A 20,324-nucleotide genomic window follows, 5' to 3' on the forward strand; every position below is an offset into this window, starting at 1 on the left:
TCTAATCTTGATTTTCTATAAGGTATTAAAGAAGGTTCGAAAGGATGGATGAAAGATGTTGGCCGCCTAAATTAAAAGTAATTTACCGTAAAGATTAAGAGCATGTTAATGATTGGGTTTAGAAAGAAAAATCAAAGGTTTGCATATTTGAAAACAAAGGGGTTTAGGCTATTTTTCATTAGTCTACAACAGAAGACCAAGGTAATCAATTTGAAAACGCAGGGTATTCACCAAAATGTGAATAGGTAGCGTAGATAAGTGATTGAGTCATCCATCCACAATTTCAGAATTTCCGCTTATACTTTCAATTGTCTCTACTAGTATCATATACCCAGTTTGATCACTTGCCAAAAAAGTTTGGCAGAAGATGACTTGTTCATTTTACCCAAAAATCGACTACATTTGTTTCTATCATGCATGTCTACAAGAGCACTCTATTTCAGCTTCTTTTGGATGTTTAACCTCTACTTTGTGTGGAAGGGTGCCGACTTGGCTAAGTTGGTAGTCTTGAGGAGTGTTGATCCCATAACCTAGGTTCAAATCCCGTTGAACCCACCTTCACCTCTAGTGACCAGTAACCCTTGCTTGCATAGCCAAAAAAATCCCTCTACTTTGTGTTATATCCATTTTGTACTGTCTAATTTGTGACCGACAATTCTACATCAGACTTTTACCCAACAGTTGACTACATAGATTTCTTTGTGTGCACTCTATTCCAGCTTCGTTTGTGTGTTTATTCTCTACTTTGTGTTATTTATTTTGCACTGTCCGAGTTGTGACCATCCTCCATTCCCCGTCACAGACATGGGCGTCAAAAAAGATACCTATCTGGAAGGCTTGACAGAAACACAAATTGCAAAGGTGCTCGAGGAGCTTGTCAAAAAAAGGTTGATGCTTCTTTCATATGACCCTTTGTTTAACTGTAAAAATAGAAATGCCATGAAATCACTATAAAAATAAAATAAGCAATCAAAATATAAAATATTCACACCAGTTGCATGTTTATATTTTTTTAGGTAAGGAAATTTATTGTAGAAATGGAGAAAGAGAAAAGGAGGTCGAGAGACCTACCCACATACAAGCAAAGCATCCATGAATACTAAATTAAGAGGTACAAACTACATCTCATCTTAAAGGAAAATCGTTAAAGAAAACACCCCTAAATTTGAGTAATACCTTGATCCTATAAAACATGAGACCCATGATATTGATTGTGATCTTTTGCAGAGATTGCTCATTCTCTTGAAACATTCAGGTGTTTTTTTCACTTTCCAGATTCACCAACAAAACAGTAAAATGGATGATAGACCACTAAGATGTTGGTGAGGTATTGATTCTATTGAAGGCTATTCAGATGCTTCTTCAGGGTGAACTGACAACATCAAGCTCTTCTGGTGGATGTTGGTAGATGAGCTGAAGATACAAAATTGCATTTGTAATATTAGCATTAGGGGAAAAATTAAAATAAACCATAAGCGTTCAATTTCTGAAAAGACTACAAAATGAGTTAATAATGTATGCAGTAAGAAGATGCACAGTTCATACCTTATGACAAAAGTATCAAAAATAAAACAATATATTTAAAGTAACATTAAAAGCTTTATCATTTTGTTCATAATGGGGAGATTTTATAAAAAGGATAAAGGAGAGAACGGAAAAGGGATATGAAAGAATTAGAATAGAATATTCAAGCCATTAAGGAATTGGGACTTCAAATTCCCTTGCCAACCACAGGATAAGTGAGAACAGAACGTTCAAGGTTGAGACTAAATAACAAATTTCTATAATTATATAAGAAAATCTCCCTTCGGCCATTGCTTGGGGACTTTGGAAAGAGAGGAATAACAGGGTTTTCCATGGTAAGGAGGGTAATGAGTATACAGTGTTTACGGAAGTTCTTGGATTATTAGTTATTTGAGTGAAGCTTAAAAAGGAGTTCTTGGGTGTTTCCTTTGAGGACTTTGTCGTTAATTGGGATCGTCTGTAATTTATTTTTCTCTTAGTTCTTGTGTTGTTTCTTTTCCTTTGTTTATTCCCTTTCATCTTTTGGGGCCTCCTTTGTATTCTCTGTTTTGGTTTTAATATAATCTTATACTTATAAATAATAATAAAAAGTTACTTGGGTCTCCTTTCCTTTGACAACAATATTACCCAAACTCAATTCCTTGTGGATTTCAATCCCATCAATGAGTTCTAACATGTAAAGTTTATACAAAATCACTCTCCGAATGATTCTTAACTTCTCAAGAATAATTCACCCCTCTTGATAATTCTCAATGGATACAGGTTGCAAAATTAAGCTCTCAAGTTCCGGACACCACTCAATGTGAGTGACAAAAGATATTGAAAAGGCTAATATATCCATCATTCTTCAATTCCTAAAACTATCACTATGGATCATGCCTTGAATACATTTTAAAAAGATCATCTGATGAGCAATCATCAACTGAATTATAACGATGGTTGTAAGATCTGGTACAACTGTTTTTGAAGGTCCTTTTATAAATTTTCTCCAAAATATTTCAACCTTTCCTAGGCATTACACATATGGGGAGTAAAATTCACCTCTTTTGAAGTAAGTCTAGTGTGTGTGTCCAGGGGCTCTTTTTTGAGGGTTTTATCATTCAGGTGGGGCTGGTTTGTTAGGATGAAAGAAATACATAATTGTTCCGGTAGTTGTGCTCCTGTTGTTCTTTTTGCTGTTCTTTAGGTTGGTGGACTTGATCTCTTGCTATTTTTTTCCCCCCTTTCTTTCATGGTTAATTGAATTTACAAATTGAGGGGGGGGGGGGGGGGGGGGAAAAGAAAAGGAAAAGAAGAGACAAGAGGAAGGACTCATAGAGTTGAATGGTGAAGAAATAGATACCAACCTCAAAGGATTTGCAGAAGTTTCTAAAGATGGGGGTTTGCGTAGCAATGGGCGGTTGTTGTTGTTGTTGGAAGGTCCAGCTTCGAAATCTGCAATCTCAGGTAAGCTCCTCAACTGTGCTTCCAGAAGCGTTAGAGAGTCATCTAGTCGTAGTATTCTCCTAAAATAAATACATAGCGCAAATGAATATGGGGCATCAATGTGCAAATGAATATGGATGTCAGAAAAAAGTGGCCGTATGCAAGAACCATATATACAAGTCAAACTCTAAGCCTAAATGATGAAAGGAAATCAAGTTAGTTGGATTTTTTTGAGTACCCGTGGACGTGGGCGAGCTTTTGTTGGCAGAGAGCTGAAAAACTGTTGAGGAAACGAGTTGTGTGGACGATAAAGATGTTCACCTGAAAAAAATTAGAATCAAACACCAGATACTTGTTAGTCTTAAAGAGGAGAACATCTATTCCAGATCCAGAGTGACTTGTTAGTTACCAAATAGAGCGTCCTTTGATCCGAGACACTTAAAGCTTCTTCTTCTTCTTCTTCTTTGTGGGGGATAATCTCTGTAAAAGGAGGCGTAAGAGTTGGAGTTGGAGTTGGACGAGGGTTTCTCCAAGGCATCTTCTTCCAAGGAATTAAACCTTCATCATACAATCGGTGGAATTTGTTGTAGTTGCAGATATAATTTGAGGTTTTCCTTTTCTTCTTCACCCAAATGCCAGCTTCTTCGACCCGGGTGGTTTTGAAATACACCCCTCCGAGTTTTACTGAATATTTCAGATATCCCTCCAAATTGATAATATCATCCTTTGACCTTGGTCTGATCTAATATATTAATAAAATGACTTTGTCCTCAGTTCCACAATTCTTAGCTTGTCTTTCCAAAATCAGTCTTAACCAACCATCTTGGAATTTATTTTTATAAAAATTTTCTCCCTCTTTCAATTTTAATGTTCTATCAACTTTCAACTTCTAAACACTAAAAAAAGATAAATATTTGATTGATGGAATTTTAGATAAAGATGGGGTTGAAAAATAAATTAAAAATATTTTGAGAGATTTCAGAATTCAAGAAAAAAAGTCCAACTAATCTTATAAAGTGTTTGGAAACCTCTGGTCGAGTGTGAGAGTTGAACATTAAAAGTTCAACTTTCGAAAGTTGATCGAGAGAGTTAAGAATTACTTTGGTATTTGGTTGCTCAACCTTCACCTTTAAAAAATACAAACAAAACCCTTTGTCTACATGGCTTGTATATCGAGATCTACAACAAAAAAAAAAAAAAAAAAGATTTGTTGTCATTAAAAATGGTATCTAATCAAACTTATCTTCTTTTCTTTCTTCTTGTTCAGACAAGTATTTATCCCTTCAATGTAGTTCGATTAAGGATCGACTACAATCAACGATCATCTTCAAACACAACCAAAAATTAGGGCATTGGCCACTAATTTCATCCCCAAAGACGAATCAACACAAATCTCATTCTCAACTTACGTGACAAAGAAAGAAGGACGAGGGTTGAAAAGGAAAAAAGAGAAGAGAGCTCGGGGATGTGATGGAGGAGAAACTGAGGAACAAGAGCACATATGGGGCGGAAGAGAGAAAGAGAGAGACCTACTTGATCTCTTCTTCTAAGGGAGACACATATGAGAGTTGTGAAATTTCATCATTGGTGATGAAAGTTGAAAAATCCTTAAAAATGGGATTTTGAGAGTTGGATGATTCTCAACTGACAAATGTTTATTTATCCAAATACGGTATTTTAGTCAACTCGCACAAGTTGTGAACTCTTACACACAACTCGTGATTTTCAAATAGACCTTTACAAAGGATTTTATCTTCACTAAGGATTCTTAGCTAAACTTGTGACATCCAAAACTAAAATCATGATTTGACACTTCAGGGTTTTAGAGGAAAATTTTCTATGAATTTAAAAAGAAAATTAAAAAAAAGTTATTTTTTATCGTAAAACCCAAGTCAAATTCAAACAAAGTTGTTTAGTGATTTTTCTTTTCTTTGAATATGATTTTTTCCATAAAATCTAGAGGCTTGTGGTTTTGGATTGCCAATGTGACAATCCATTTGAGTAAAATGATCCTTAGTAAGAATTGTTAAGGAAAATGTTTCTCTTTAGGTTTATGACTAGATGTTTACCATGAGGGCATTGAGGTCGTTTTCAGCATTAGTCAAGAAGCACATCTTGTAACGTTTCCGTTTCCGTTTCCGTTTCCGTTTCTTCTTAATTCTTTGCGAAAACGTTATATTTTCTTAGTTTTGGTAGAAAGTAGAAGAAGGCGAAGGAGTCGAAGAAAGCAGCAGCAGTAGTGTCCAGCGGCCATGTCGGATTCGGAGATAGTGAAAATCAGAGAGATTGAAGGGAAAGGAAGAGCAGTGGTGACTTGTAAGTCAATAAAAGCAGGTCAGATCCTTCTGAGAGAGTCTCCCATACTCTTATACTCGGCAATCCCTTTGAGAAATGGAGTTTTCTCCAAGTATTGTTCCAATTGCTTCAGAACCCTAAACCCTATACCCACTGCAGTTACAATAGCTAACCATACATCTATTTCATGTCCTTCCTGTTCCTATCACGCTCTCTTCTGCTCTCCTAATTGTCGTTCAATCGCTCTATCTTCTTCCCACTCCCCATGGGTATGCCAAGCCCTTAACTCAATTCGATACACTCTCTCTCTCGATTCTGAATCTCGTGTCCAACTCTATTTCCTCATTGCCGCCTACAATCTCGCTCTCGTATCACCTTCACAATTCCAGCTTTTACTATCACTTCAAGGAGAAGGAGAAGGAGAAGGGGAAGGACAAGTACAACAACAAAAAACCCTAGCTCTTCATTCCTTCATTTCCCCACTCTGCTCTTCTCAGGTCTTTACTGGATTTTCTCCCAGGTTCACTGCTGCCTTGCTTGCTAAGGACAAGCACAATGCCTTCGGTTTGATGGAGCCTTTTCAACAAGATAACGGAGGAGAGACAAATGTTAGAGCCTATGCTATATACCACAAAGCTTCCTTCTTCAACCACGACTGTCTTCCCAACGCTTGCAGATTCGATTACGTGGATCACACTGATCATGGTAACAACACTGACATTATTGTCAGAGCAATTCATGACATTCCACCAGGGAGGGAGATTTCTTTGAGTTATTTTCCTGTTAATTGGAATTATGCCGATAGGCAGAAAAGGTTGTTGGAGGATTATGGTTTCACCTGTGAATGTGACCGATGTAAGGTGGAGTCTAACTGGACAGAAGATGATGATGATGATGATAACATGGAAGAGGGTGAAGATGAACATATGGGCGCTTCTGAGGATGAGAATGGTGCCCAAGGCAACAATGACAACGAGGACTTTCCTCACGCTTATTTCTTTTTGAGATATCAATGTGATCAGAATAGTTGTGTTGGTACTCTGGCTCCATTGCCACCATCAGAGGCTACACCTTCTAATGTCATGGAATGCAATGTCTGTGGGAATTTGAGGACAGAAGAAGAGATTAATGGAGATGAAGGTGAAGACGATGTCACGTTGGATGGGTGAGCCTCTGCTACCGCCTACTGCTATGGTGAGTAAGCTCGTCTTTTTCTATTCTCCTCTCTCTCTCTCACACACACACACACATGTCATCTTTGTCTTCCTTATTCATCTCTGTCATTTATCACCTTCCCATCACTTTCCACTAATGACCTTTTCTGTGCTTTTTTATGTTTTTGTTTTTAAGAAGCAGTGATTGGAACTGCTTGATGGTTATATCTGTTTGAACTAATTTATATGACTTCCCTATGTGCTCCAGTTTGCTGGGCTTTGTATATTTGAAATTGCTCTCATAACAATGGGCTAATTTCATGATTTGGTGCATTGTATGGATAGTTTTCTATTTTCCTTTCATTGGCTTGCAATAAGTTGTAAGTAGTGTTAGTGCTCTTTCTGTTTTATCTTGACACCTTATTGCTTAATCAACGGTCATCATTAGGAGAGTTGCTTTGGAGAAATATGCAAATGATTGCCTTGTGTCCTGGTTGTTGTTGTGACCCATGTTTTGGATGATGAATCATGGATAATTCGAATCCTGTTGGGGAAACTAACCCAAAAAAGGTCGAAGCCCGTTCTCTTCTTTACAACTTGAAATAAGCCAAAAGGTTATGCTTAACCAAAATTGTAGTTGAAAGCAACTCTAATTCCGTTTGCTTGTACTTTTTTTAAGTAGCACAATTTCTGGAGCAAAATGGTGAAAGTTGATTTGTCATCAGCCAATAAGCCTTATTGGAGCAAATGGGTGGCATCAGGAAGAATAAAGTTGATTGAAGGTGGTTATGACCCCTACTTGCGTCACCACTATCCCATTAGTCTCACAACCTATTACATGAAACTACCAATAATCATCCATCGGTAACCATGAGGGGTTGGCTCAATGGCAATTTCGAACCGATAAGTGGTTAATGCCCATAGGTCGTGAGTTCGATAACCAATATGAACATTAATTCCTCAGGGGCCACTCGTGAGGGTGCACCCTCACTTACCTGGTGCGTGTGATGTGTGGGCGTTGCACATGCCCCGAGACTAATCCTTGGACAAGATCATGGTCTATGGAGTGGGCAAAGCCCAGATACGGGCCTGGTCCGCTGTCTACAGGGATACCCAGTTATCAAAATAATAATAATCCATTGGCATAATTTCTTATTATAATTCTTTGTAGTTATAGGTTTTAGATGCTGCAAAATAATGTCATCTCAACATGTCTGGTTTTCCCTCTATTATTACACCATTGTTGCCTCAATACTTGTAATAGTCATCAATACTCCAACCATTTTTTTTATGACTCAAGAGGAGTATTTCTATTAACCTATTTCAATAAATTACATGGTACACGGTTCTTCTATTTTGGGAACAATATTTTGAGAGTGAGGTTCAAGGAGGATATTGACTCTGAGACTATCTGATAAAGGTTTGAAGAAGCAGGATAGACAACCCTAAGTGTATGTCCAAATTTCCTATTACTAAGGGTCCAGCGATAAGATTTTACTTGGGGTAGCTCTGCCTACAAATAGAGCCTTTTTGTAATGAAGCATCTTTGGCTGGTATTGGGTTTTGCAAATTAACTTGTCTGAAACAAAGGACATTGGATTACCCAAAAGAGCCAAAGCAAAGTAATGTATTGTGTATCCTTTGGTCTCTCTCTCTAAATGCATTTATCTTCATCTTGCAACAAGCTTGAAACTTCTTCTAGGAGATTCAATAAAGCTGCAACTTGGTCTGACAATTAATCATTCAAGTTCCTTTTGAAGTAATGATTCTAGGAATCTCCCATTCGTTTTCAAGGAACATCACCACATCAAATATCCACCGAACATCCAACTTACTCCTGTGTCTGACATTGAACTTCATGCCTTAAGTGAATTCACTAAATACCACCAATTTTTTTATTTATTTTTGATAAGTCACTAAATGTCCTAATTTAACTCCCTGCAAAGTCTATTCATTCTCTCCTCAAATCACTACTGCCGCTTTGGTGAACAACGCTTTTATTCATCACTCTCAATGGCTTAATCCCAAAGCCATTCTACTTAGGTGAATCAAACCCCTATCTCCTTGAAGCTAGCTATTGTTAATAATAGGTCGACTGAGATTATGTACAAGGTTGTGATTCATATCTTTGTAATGGTATGTTTTATCTAGGTGCATGAAATTCAACCCATCTGCCATTTCCATATGACATGTAATTATTAGGTTATATCTTTATCTTTGCAGCTGATTTACCCTTAGGTCTGATTTTTCTCCCTTTTAGTGGTTTTGTCTTCCTTTGTGCATGGTTCAGTTGGGATGCCACTGCATGAAGACTCACTGTTGTTCTCTGTGCATTCAAGATGTGTCATTGCAACCTCACATATTATTATATGTTTGTGTTTGCAGAATAGGAGAAATCACTTTTTGAACCGGTGGAAGCAGTGAACTTGTAAATTCAGATGGTAGAGACTTTTTATTTAGTGTTCTTTTCGGTTAATTTTTGTATATGAGTTCATGCTGCCTACTAGTGTTTTTAGCTCTTCTTGTCCCTTGCTTTTCCTCACCTTTTGTTTGATCCAAGTACCAACCATAATGAACAGAATGGAAATATAAGTGAATGAGTGGTGGATTATGATATGCAAAAAATGGTTGTTTGCCATGATGATGAACAAATAGCACTTAGTGTTTAGCCTATTTAAGAAATGAGTTGTGTTGGAGTAACATTGAAATGTACATCGATTCTGACATTCTGATGAGTGGTGCACACATAACTATAGATGCTTTTCACTTGTATCTCAATGAAAAGCATCTATGGTTATGTGTGCACCACCACATCTTTAACGTTCCTTCAGGATCATCCTTAAGATATATCAGTAACAATGGGTCTAGTATTCAATAGTTTCTCTTATGTTTCATTTTTGAGCTGAGCCTTCCCTAATAATGCTTAATGCCCTCCCCTGAAAATAAATTTTGGGGATACATACTCACAAGTGATTTGACTGGATTGATTGCTGCGTGTGAGTGGAAAGAAAAATTTGTAGTTGATTATTATTGGTGAGACACTGAAGGGCAATATACCCACCAACTAAATTGATCATTATCTATCCAGGATCAGGGTCAGATTATGTTCAGTGGCTGCATGCTTGGCGTTGACATTGTTAAATAAATAGTAACACAAGTAGAAAATATGGTTTCACCACCCACTTTTACGAGAGGAAGCAAGATATGATGAGGATAATAATTTGTTCAATATTGTATCTAATATAGCTGTTTTTGGGGTATATTTTGACCACCAATGCTAGAGAATTTCTCATCCAGCCTGGAATTAATATATTTTCAGTGAAATAATCGTAGGTTTTTAAATTACAATAAACACCACTGAATATAAATAAAAACATGAAATGAATATAATAATATTATTTCATGCACATAAAGGCATGATACACGTGTATAAATTAAAAATACATATAATAATTGAATTGGACCCCTCTGATACATTCTTAAAACAGCTTTCTGAAACTCATTGAATCCTTTAAACCAGAGAATTCAACTCAACATTTGGTATATGGATACTTCATTCGTTCAACTCAAAAAAGAACAAAATTGGCTAGGAGTGCAAGTTTGACATTTTGGTAGATAAAAAAACCCAGATATCTCATAACAAATGGTCCCCTAAAAACCCATTGTAACCTCGTCTCCATTTCTTTACCCCTTTCAGGTGATACAGATCAATGAAGTATCATACAGGGTGTGGAAACAATAAGTTTTGCCTTACTTGGAGTGTGACCACTGCTGATCATCATTCATGGACAAGTTTGTCCTCCAGTAGTACAAAAAAATAGTAAAATGCTTCCATATACACATATATAATCTACCTATCACCTATATCTATACATGATTAAAAATGCTCTTTTACGAATTGAATTCAGAGTGAAACGATGGCAGTTTTTTTACCTACATCATAGAAGTTACATCAGACAAGTGTGAACTCCGACCCGATCCATTGGTAACAAATGGGTTTCCAGAACCATCCACATCAATGATGGCAGTGTCACCAGGTTTGCACTCTCCGGCAAGGACCGCTTCGCTTAAGACATCTTCAATCAGAAGTGTAACTGCCCTCCTCAGGGGCCGAGCCCCATAGCTCCGGTCGTACCCCTGCTTGCATACAAGGTCCATGATCGCTTCTGACACCTCGAGACCAATTCCAAGAGACATGAGTCTTTCCTTAACCTCTTGTAACATAATATTTAGAATGTCAAGCATCTGAAACATAACAATGATGAGAAACAGATCAACCACACTTCAGAGTTTTGCTACATTACATTGAAAATAAATGAACATTTTTTTTCCTTTAACATATACATTAAACAAACACCTCCTTAAAAACATCCACTTGACTCTGGCTCAATAAAGCCTACAGCTTGGGTAACTTAGGCTTGATCTAAGTTCATAATTAAAGGTTTCGAAGTTTCAACATGCTGTTAATTAATAATTCAAGTTTCTGGTCATTCAATTCGAGTTCCTTCTGAGTTAATAACTGCAATTTTCTAGGATTTTGCAAGAAAGTCTTAATTGAATAAAATAATTTGTTTTCGCTATTACTCATATATTGTATATATATGGACGGTTCAGCAGCCCTAAAGTTTGCCAAGTTTGGTGCCAAACATTTTTCAAAATATGGGTTAGAAGCTTTGGAATAAGCTGATTTTTTGTGAGGATGATCTCTATGATGAGGAGATCATCCTCACCAAAAATCAGCCTATTCCAAAACTTCTAACCCCATCAAAAGTGATTTACAAAAATTGGACGGTCCACGATAAGAGATCATCCTCAAAAAATCAGCCTATTCCAAAACTTCTAACCCCATCAAAAGTGATTTACAAAAAATGTTTGGCACCAAACTTGGCAAACTTTATGGCTGCCAAACCGCTCCCTATATATATATATATATATATAAACTCTTTCTAATGGTACACATAACATGAACTCAAGTATTTAAAAAACGTCTCGACATATGAACTTTATGCACATGTCAGCCTACACTTAGAACCAGTGTTGAACACTGGGTGCCCATATCTTTTTTATATAGCTTTTGAGATTTAAAAAATGAGAATCCCTTAAGTATGACTCTTGAATTTCAGCTTATAGTCCAGCATAACAATAAGCCACTACCATTAAGTGGTTAAAAGAACAGTTGCTTATGAAAAACCAAGATAGAAAACAAACCTGTGCCATTTCAAGGGGACGGAAAACGACTATCTCGTCAATCCTGTTGAGTAACTCCGGGCGGAAGTACGCCTTTAGTTCTTCTATTACCAAGGCTTTCATACCAGAATAGGAACTTGACTCATCATCCTCAATCAAGAAACCAATGCTGCTGCGTTTGCCCTTTGCAATGGCAGTAGAACCCACGTTTGATGTCATGATAATCAATGTGTTCTTAAATGATACTCTCCGTCCCTACAAAAACCAATAATTATCGAAAGAGAAATGGTATAGCAACAAGAATGGTTTAAATATAAAAAACTAGCGATTTTTTCCGAGACCCTGCAGAGTTGGTCTTGTCAATTTTCTGTACCGTGTGGTAAACTGGAACAATGAGCACAAACCTGAGAATCGGTGAGGTGGCCATCTTCAAAAACCTGGAGGAGAATGTTAAATATATCTGGATGGGCCTTCTCAATTTCATCAAGTAATACCACTGTGAAAGGTCTCCTTCTAACAGCTTCCGTCAGAGTGCCTCCCTCTCCGTGGCCTACATACCCTGGAGGAGATCCTATCAGCTTGCTCACAGTATGCCGCTCCATATATTCACTCATATCCAATCTCAACATTGCCGCCTCCTATAATGATGTGACACCAAGGGGACATGGCATTAACTATAAAGCAAATATGATGTCATAGCAAGACATGATTCTTGATCTTGAAAAGCTATGTAAGAAGCAGATTCCATTTTCCAGAATAATTTACTCGGATGCTTTTTATAAACATGGCGCATTAATAAACTGTGAAATACTGTGAAAATGTGAACAGAACATTATTAATCCAGTCCTGTTGAAAAATTTCTGCCGAAATATCTTCTACAAAACATGCATTTCTGAAATCCACCACTTTTCCCTCTTTTCTAAGTTTGTGTTGGATAAGCATCCTACATAAAAGGAAATGGGTTCACCTAAAGCATGTCACTTGTATTAGTGAGACCAACATAGTCTGATTCATGGATACTGGACAGGCTAAGATTTCCCACACATTACTTGCCTTCTCCAAACTAATGTTGATGCCAGAGATAGAAAAATGAAAAAGAAAAACGATAGAGTGAAATGCACAAGAGTTTGACGGGGAATTGCAGAACTTTCAGAGAATGTCAAGGCCCATGTCTCAACAAGGGAAAAATAAGTGTATGTAAACAGATCGCTAGTATTAACTTCTAATATATACAATTGCCAATGAACACCCTCTTTGGCTAAAGTGTCAACAATACTGTAGACACCCAAATTTGACCGGGCCCTCGACGTAAGATGCCCCAAAAATCGAAAAAAATTGGGATGGGCCCCAAAGCCCAAACCTACAAAAAATCCAATACGTTTCAATTAATAAATGTCCTAGGCCACTCACGTGGCCCATGGACCCAAACACCTCATCCCCAAATTCAACCCGACCACTCCCATTAAACCCAAACCCATTATCATCACTACTCAACCCCCTATCCAATTACCCACACCCAAACCCAACCTAAGCTAAGCCCATCCTATTCTACAACCCAACCCAACCTAAGCTAAGCCCATCACATAAAGCCCAAACTACCTTATTTTATAAACCCAACCCAACCAACAATCTAAAACCTTACCCAATCCATTACTAAAGCCCAAAGCCCAATCCACTACCCAAACCCAATCTAACCCTTCATCATCACATCAAACCAATCACCAATTCAATACCCAAACCCAACCCAACCTATCAATCTCATCAAACCAATCACCAACTCACTACAAAAAATGACACATGTCATCACACCCTTCCACCTCCCTCATCTAATCAACCAACTCCATCACTTCCCTCCAAAAATCAACTCAACCCATAACCCTACCCTAACCTAACCTACTCCCCATCCTCTCATCATCAACAACCCACAACTCAACCCATACCCTATACACCCTAACCTATCCCTCATTCTTTAACCACCCACATCACAACCCATATCTATCCATCACTTTCCCTTAAAACACTCCCATAAAATCACCTCAACCCATACTTCAACCCATACCTCCCATACTCTTCTCTCTAATCATCTAACCACCATCACCAATCAACTAACCTCTCCATCTCTCCATTTGCCACATGTCATCATCCCTTCAATCTTCTCAAAATCAAACCAATCACCACTCATCTCTCCAAATCAAACACCATACTTCTTCAACCATCTCAACACTCCTTCTCCAAACAACTCCCTTACACCACCATTCCTCCCATCAACCATCACTCATCTCACCCCACCAAACACTCTACCCAAATGGATTTGGGTAAAGATCCAAACCATTTGGGTTAAAACACAACCCATTTCCATCATTACAAAAATACCCTCATTTTCATCTCAAATTTCATACCCTTTTCCTCTAAAACCCATGCCATTATCCACTATTCTAAATCCTCACCCTATTATACCCCTAAAATACCTCCCAACTTCTATAAAAACCCCTCCATTCTCTTCCTACACTAACTAATGAAAATTTGATAAAAAATCCTCAAAAACTACAACTCTCTACTCTACTCTACTCTCAACACCTCACTCTCAACTCAACTCCATCTTCTACAACTTCAAGCAAGTCCAAGTCAATTCAAGGGAAGACATACTTGAAGATCAAGATTGGGACAAGGTGGGTTCAACAAAAGGAACACCCCCTCTACATCCCCTCTTCTACTTTCCCTTTTCCCACACTTTGCACACACCACAATGATTTGAGTCCTTCAAGGGCCCCTTTCTCAATAAGGGTGCCCTCAATGGATTAAATCAATATCAAAGCCCCTCACACTTGAGGGCATACATCAAATTATTTTTCATTTATTTTCTTTTATTTTAAAAATGACCGAATCCGAGGTTACCACATTACGTGGATGGAGTAGGGTGCCTAACACCTTCCCTACTCCATAAATGGACCCCCTTACCTTTGAATCAAAGGTTGGACCATACACCTTATCTTACGAGAGTCAACAAAAAAAAAATGGCAAAATGACATGATTTTTCAAAAATACAAATCCGGGTGACCATTCACACCCCTTTACCAATTTGAATGGTGGCGACTCCAAAACACCCCAAAGTGGAGGGATGTTTTAAAATATCAAAAATCCCGTGTCCACAAATACCATTTGCTAAATTTTTTAACTGGAGTTCACAAAAGTATATGTATACGTACACACAAACGTGCATCTATGAAAAGGACTTACTGATCCAAAGTAGCATGCTGCCAAGGCTTTTGCGAGTTCAGTTTTGCCAACTCCAGTTGGGCCACAGAAGAGCATTGCTGCAATAGGTCTATCAGGGTCCTTCAGGCCAACACGGGACCTCTTCACAGCTCGAGAGATAGCAACAACAGCCTCATCTTGGCCAACAACCCGTTTCCTAAGCTGCTCATCAAGAGCCACCAGAAGCCGTCTTTCATCTGCAGTGAGCTGCTGAATTGGGATCCCTGACCAAAGTGAAGCTACTGCCGCTATTTCATCTGGTCCAACCACCGTAGGTCTGAAAAAGTATCAGCAAGAAAATGGGTTAAAAAACAAGTTCAGATGACTCAAGACATACTAACTTTTTAGTCATTATTCGGCACTGAGAAACATACTCATCATCATCTGATGCGGAAGGCATAGGGGGCTCTGAGATGAGTTTAGTGTCATCAACGATGCGAGGAGCACCATCTCCATATTTCACTTTATTTGCCAGGACCTGCACAAAGAATAGAAATGGTGGTACTGATACAATTGGCAGCAAATCTAAAAGCTAGATTATACATACATAATCTAAAAGCAATTTACCACTTCATGCATGGCATGTACAGCTCTTATTTCTTGCCAATAATCGTTTGGTGGCTTCAAGAGTATACATGTTTGCAGTTCCTTCCTCCTCTTGAATGCATCCATACGGGCTCTGCTTCCAGCCTCATCAATGAGGTCAATAGCTTTGTCAGGAAGATGCCTATCGGGAATATATCTTGATGACAGGTAGACAGCAGCATTTAAGGCTTCCAAAGTATATTTGCACTTGTGATGCGCCTCATACTTCTCACTTAAACCTAATAATATCCTAACGGCATCTGCCTATGGAAGATTTCATAAAGGCTAAGTAGCAATTGAAATAGAAATGGAGCTCAGATATAGATAAAGAAGCATCGGTTAGTTACCTGGCTTGGCTCATTAATCAAAACAGGCTGAAAACGCCGAGCTAATGCTTTATCCTTTTCAAAATGAGTCCTGTGTTCATCCATAGTTGTAGCTGCAATGCACTGCAAGGAATGGACTGTTAGTGCTTTCAGAATTAAATACGGAAGATACCATATCATCATAATCAGAGCCTTATCCCAAATATCTAGTGTCATTATATCTAAAAATGTCTTCTGTCAATTCAAGTTTCTTCATATCCACTCTCAGTGAAAAACAATATATCTTATAATATTATCAGGTTTATTACAGATATGCTGCCATGTGTATGTGCATGTATACACACACAGGGTCACAGGCATGACTATATATTTTTATACTTCAATAAAGAAATACTGGTTTAATATTATCACGTTGACATAGACATGCCGACATGTCACATTTTCCTTGGTTACTAAAATGGATATATATCAAAGTGTTATAACATGAGACCATTACCTGTAATTGACCTCGTCCAAGTGAAGGCTTCAATAAATTGGCAATGTCGAGACCTGATCCTTTGCTTCCTCTTCCCACTGTGCCAGATCCGATAAGCGTGTGGACTTCATCAATAAATAAAATGACATTACCTGCATTATTATAATATCAAGATGGTGAGAAAACACTGAAAGACATTATTCTTCTTAAAGAAAGATCAAAGAGATGTGGTTGGTGGGCTTGGACCCATAGGTCAGTTGGTTTGACACATTGCAAAGCAACTTTGAGGTCGTGGGTACAAGTCCAGCTTTCCCATCAAAAAAATATGAGAAGTGGTTGGTGACCTGCTTTTTGTATCTCACTGATCAAGGAAGTAACCCGTGCCTCTAATTCTCCTCTCTCCTTTGCGCCTGCCATCAGCAGCCCCATATCCAAGGACATTATGCGTTTTGTCTGCAGATAGATCAGAAAATCTAACCAAGTTAGTAAAACGCATCTGTCTTTAAGAAAGCAGAACTAAAAGATGGTAGTCAAAGATGAAAAACTATAAGAATTAGACAAACATAAATAACTTGTAAAGGAGGAAAAGAACACACCAAAAGAAAAACAGGAACATCGCCATCTGCAATACTAATTGCCAGCCCTTCAGCAATGGCAGTTTTCCCGACCCCCGGCTCACCAAGAAGAATTGGGTTATTCTTGGTTCTTCGACAAAGGATCTGAACAATTCTCTGAACTTCATTGACTCTACCAATTACAGGATCAATGAGTCCTTCATTAGCTCGAGCAGTAAGATCCATGCAGAATTGAGACAAAGCACTTTTCTCTAAGGGAAATAATAAAACTATTCAGTTTCAACAAGATTATTGTATCTGGAAAATATATTTAAAATACAGAGTTAACCTGAATAACTAAAATACCAAGCTATTAACCTTTTCTTTTTTCCGATGACCTTAAAACAGCAGCCTTTCCAGCAGAGAGTTTTTCCCGCGTCTCTTTGGATGAACCAGATGGTTCTCTACCATCCTTGGCAAGCTCTCCTTGAAGTCTGGAGACCGCTACAGCTGCTAAGTGATTTATGTTTGCTCCCAATCTGTAATCACATTCATTCTTCATCAGTCGCAATAACAACACTTAAGCAATGTTGGACTAGACCATATAATCCGTTATAGTAGTGATGGTCTCAACCACTATCTTCAAAATAGTGGCTGTTGTATATGCTGATATTATTTTTTTTAATTATATTTTCACATAATATTTTCCTAGATAAAGTGCACTCTATCGTTATATACTGTGATTTTTCAAACGGAAGTGATTTCAGAAAATGAAGAACTTTTTTATTTTTATGACTCACATCTAATTTAATAACGAACAGTTCAAGTTTTATTTCTAAAACAATGTATGTACTGTGAGCAAACAGTCATTGTAAGGCTGTTACACCATCATTCAACCCTTTCATCAGGTGTTTCAGTAGTATAAAGACAATTATTTGGGAAAATTATAAAAAATGAGTAAAAGAAAGTAATTATGAGTTACTATTGTCCTTTTTTAATACAGTGAGATTTATAATGGTCATTACCATTATGTTATAGAAACACCAGCCTGCGATTTAAGGCATTATCGTGCTCCCTTTTAAACCTTGACCTTTCCATGATTTAAAATCTCATCTCAAGGCATTGTCTTGGTCAGGGGAAAAAATGAGACCATCTCGACTAATACTTATGAGATAAACCGAGACAATCTGAGATGAACTTGATACAGACCGTGACAAAAGTAGTGACCCACATTTATTTGCAAATGACATACTATTAGACAACAACACTAGAAAGGGAGAGAATGCAAGATCAAAATTCAGAGGGGAATCTTAGAAAATAATGATATTAGATAAGTAAAACTAGGGCATAAGATGTGCAGTATAAGTTTAACATAAGCACTCAAGGGGATGGGATAAAGACTGATAGGTAGGCATTACCCCAAAGATATTTGAATGAATAGAGGATGCAATGTGCATCATCTACAAAAACATTTATAACCCACTCAACCATCTATTACTTGGTCAATTTGGGACTAAAATTTGGCTTAAGAACGAGCATAAAAAATAAAAAAAAAACGAAGAAATAGCAACATAGTCAAACTGTTGTCCATTGGGAAATTTCCGTGAGGTCGGGGCATGCATATGTAGGGACTAGTCCCATTCCAAAAGGAATGTGGGATACCCCTGCCTTATTATAAATAAGTCAATCTGTGCGCCTGTTGCCTATTCAAAATACGAGCTTTTTTCCCCTATCTCTTGCAATCCCTCCTCTGTCAACTGGATAGTCTCTCAATCGCAAGCACATCATCTAAGTCAGAAGCAACATCCCCATAGGTGAGTTACATCAAAACTACCCCTCGACTAATCTATAGCAAGACCGCAGTCAAGGTGGAGCTCACGCCTTATTAATTAAGCCTTGAAAAAGAAATTCACTTCTTCGGTGTCCCATAAGCCATCAAAATTGTGTCCCAACATGTCCATATGATCACATAAAACCCAGTAATAACAGAAAATTATATAACTTAATAACAAAATGAGGATTACAATTTTACATGTTTCCATTTTAATATGATAAAATTATCAGAAATAAAGGAATAGAATTATTGGAAACATATTTTTCAAATAAAATTGCAGTAAGTAAAGTAATCATAATAAACTCAAAAAGTGAGTAATATTTTTTAAAACCTCTTGAGGACCCGACCAGCGCTTCCATCATCAACGGTGAAGAGTCCAATGGAAATATGCTCAGGAGCAATGAAATTATAACCCATATTCCTGGAATACTCCACAGCAGCTTCGAACACACGTTTGGTGCTAATTGAAAAGGGGATATCTGTGGAGGATGATGGTTGAGGTACAGAATCGTCGTTGGCGGGCTTTGAAGAAGGCTTATCATCTTCGTCGTTCCAGATGGTCCGAACAGCCTCGCGAGCCTGCTCGATTGTGATTCCAGATCCAAGAAATCCAGAGGAGGCTCTGTCCTCAGCTATGAGTCCCAATAACAGGTGTTGGGTAAAGACCATGTCTTTCCCCAAAGCCTTGGCTTCTCTTTGAGAGAAAACCACAGCTTTAATTGCACGCTCGGTGAAGCGTTCGAAGACAGCTGAGATCGGTGGTGATCTCCTCCGGCTTCGACCTTTATTTATTCGAGTAGTGGGTAGATAAGGAGAATTGAAGAGAGAAGGGTTTGTCTGTGAAATTGAAACGCCGAAAGTAGTGGAACAAGAAAAAGGGCTATTGCGAATTGGATTAAGAAATTTATGGCAATCAACGAGGGAGGATATCTTGAATTTAGATGAATAAAGGTGATTCTGAAGGGAAATGGATGATTTGAATCGATGGTGATGATTTAAAACAGGAGAAAAATCAACAGAGTAGACTGCTGATAAAGGGGAAGAAGAAGAAGAAGAAGATACTTCCATTATTCTTATTTATGAACACAAACAGTAACAGTAACAGTAGCAGCAGCAGAAATTAGATTACAAAGGATGATGAACAACAACAAAAAAAAGGGAGAAGGGAGAAGGGTGAAGGGTGGGTCGTCTCTCTCTCTCTCTCTCTCTCTCTCTCTCTGTGTATTGTCTTAGTTTTAAAAAAGGAAAGAGAAAAAAAAAGACACGTAGTTTCCGTGTAAAGTCGTTTTTCACATTTTCCACAAGTAAAAGCGAGAAGGAAAGAATGGAGAGGAGACCCCCAAAGCACAAAGTCCGAAGTCCAAAGGAAGGAATAGTATACGAGGACGACACGTCAAACCACCCGGCAAGTCCAACTTTGATGCAAATTCTCTTCGCAATCACATAAAACAAAAAATACCAAGCGTATAGATATCGCCATGTCATCACAATCACAAATTTGTTAAACTTGATGGACAATAATTAACTTATTGGATACTTTTTATGGGCTGTCCAATCCTATCAAGTATGAACTATGAGTAAATCTTTTGATGAACTTATACATCAAAATTCAACTTTATTAAAAAAATTCTTTTTTTATTTTTTATCAAAAGTAATTGATTCTGTTACATCGAGATAAAAGGCTAGATTTCAGATCCCAATTCTAAACTC

General features: G+C 37.8%; 3 protein-coding genes across 3 annotated transcripts; 1 reads left to right on the forward strand and 2 right to left on the reverse strand.

Annotated features, from left to right (window-relative positions):
* Nucleotides 1-994: 994 nt before the first annotated feature.
* On the reverse strand, nt 995-3,683 carry LOC147400712 (uncharacterized). The gene is made up of 4 exons (XM_086441695.1): nt 3,359-3,683; nt 3,188-3,270; nt 2,871-3,029; nt 995-1,413 (listed from the first exon to the last, which is right to left on the reverse strand). The coding sequence occupies exons 1-4, from the start codon at nt 3,485-3,487 to the stop codon at nt 1,347-1,349; spliced, it is 438 nt and encodes a 145-aa protein (XP_086297821.1). The 5' UTR covers nt 3,488-3,683; the 3' UTR covers nt 995-1,346.
* A 1,213-nt stretch (nt 3,684-4,896) lies between these two features.
* Nucleotides 4,897-9,050, forward strand: ASHR2 (ASH1-related protein 2). The gene is made up of 2 exons (XM_086441694.1): nt 4,897-6,438; nt 8,784-9,050. Exon 1 carries the CDS (start codon nt 5,202-5,204, stop codon nt 6,411-6,413), a length of 1,212 nt encoding a protein of 403 aa, XP_086297820.1. The 5' UTR covers nt 4,897-5,201; the 3' UTR covers nt 6,414-6,438; nt 8,784-9,050.
* A 954-nt stretch (nt 9,051-10,004) lies between these two features.
* Nucleotides 10,005-19,817, reverse strand: ERD1 (Clp ATPase). Its single transcript, XM_086441697.1, has 12 exons — nt 18,946-19,817; nt 17,159-17,319; nt 16,823-17,052; nt 16,571-16,679; nt 16,248-16,378; nt 15,773-15,874; nt 15,408-15,689; nt 15,215-15,318; nt 14,823-15,117; nt 11,990-12,223; nt 11,607-11,840; nt 10,005-10,643 (listed from the first exon to the last, which is right to left on the reverse strand). Exons 1-12 carry the CDS (start codon nt 19,680-19,682, stop codon nt 10,332-10,334), a joined length of 2,931 nt encoding a protein of 976 aa, XP_086297823.1. The 5' UTR covers nt 19,683-19,817; the 3' UTR covers nt 10,005-10,331.
* Nucleotides 19,818-20,324: the final 507 nt, after the last annotated feature.

This window comes from Akebia trifoliata, chromosome 5, assembly GCF_017979445.1.
Source record: "Akebia trifoliata isolate Shusen 1 chromosome 5, ASM1797944v1, whole genome shotgun sequence".
NCBI lineage: Eukaryota > Viridiplantae > Streptophyta > Magnoliopsida > Ranunculales > Lardizabalaceae > Akebia > Akebia trifoliata.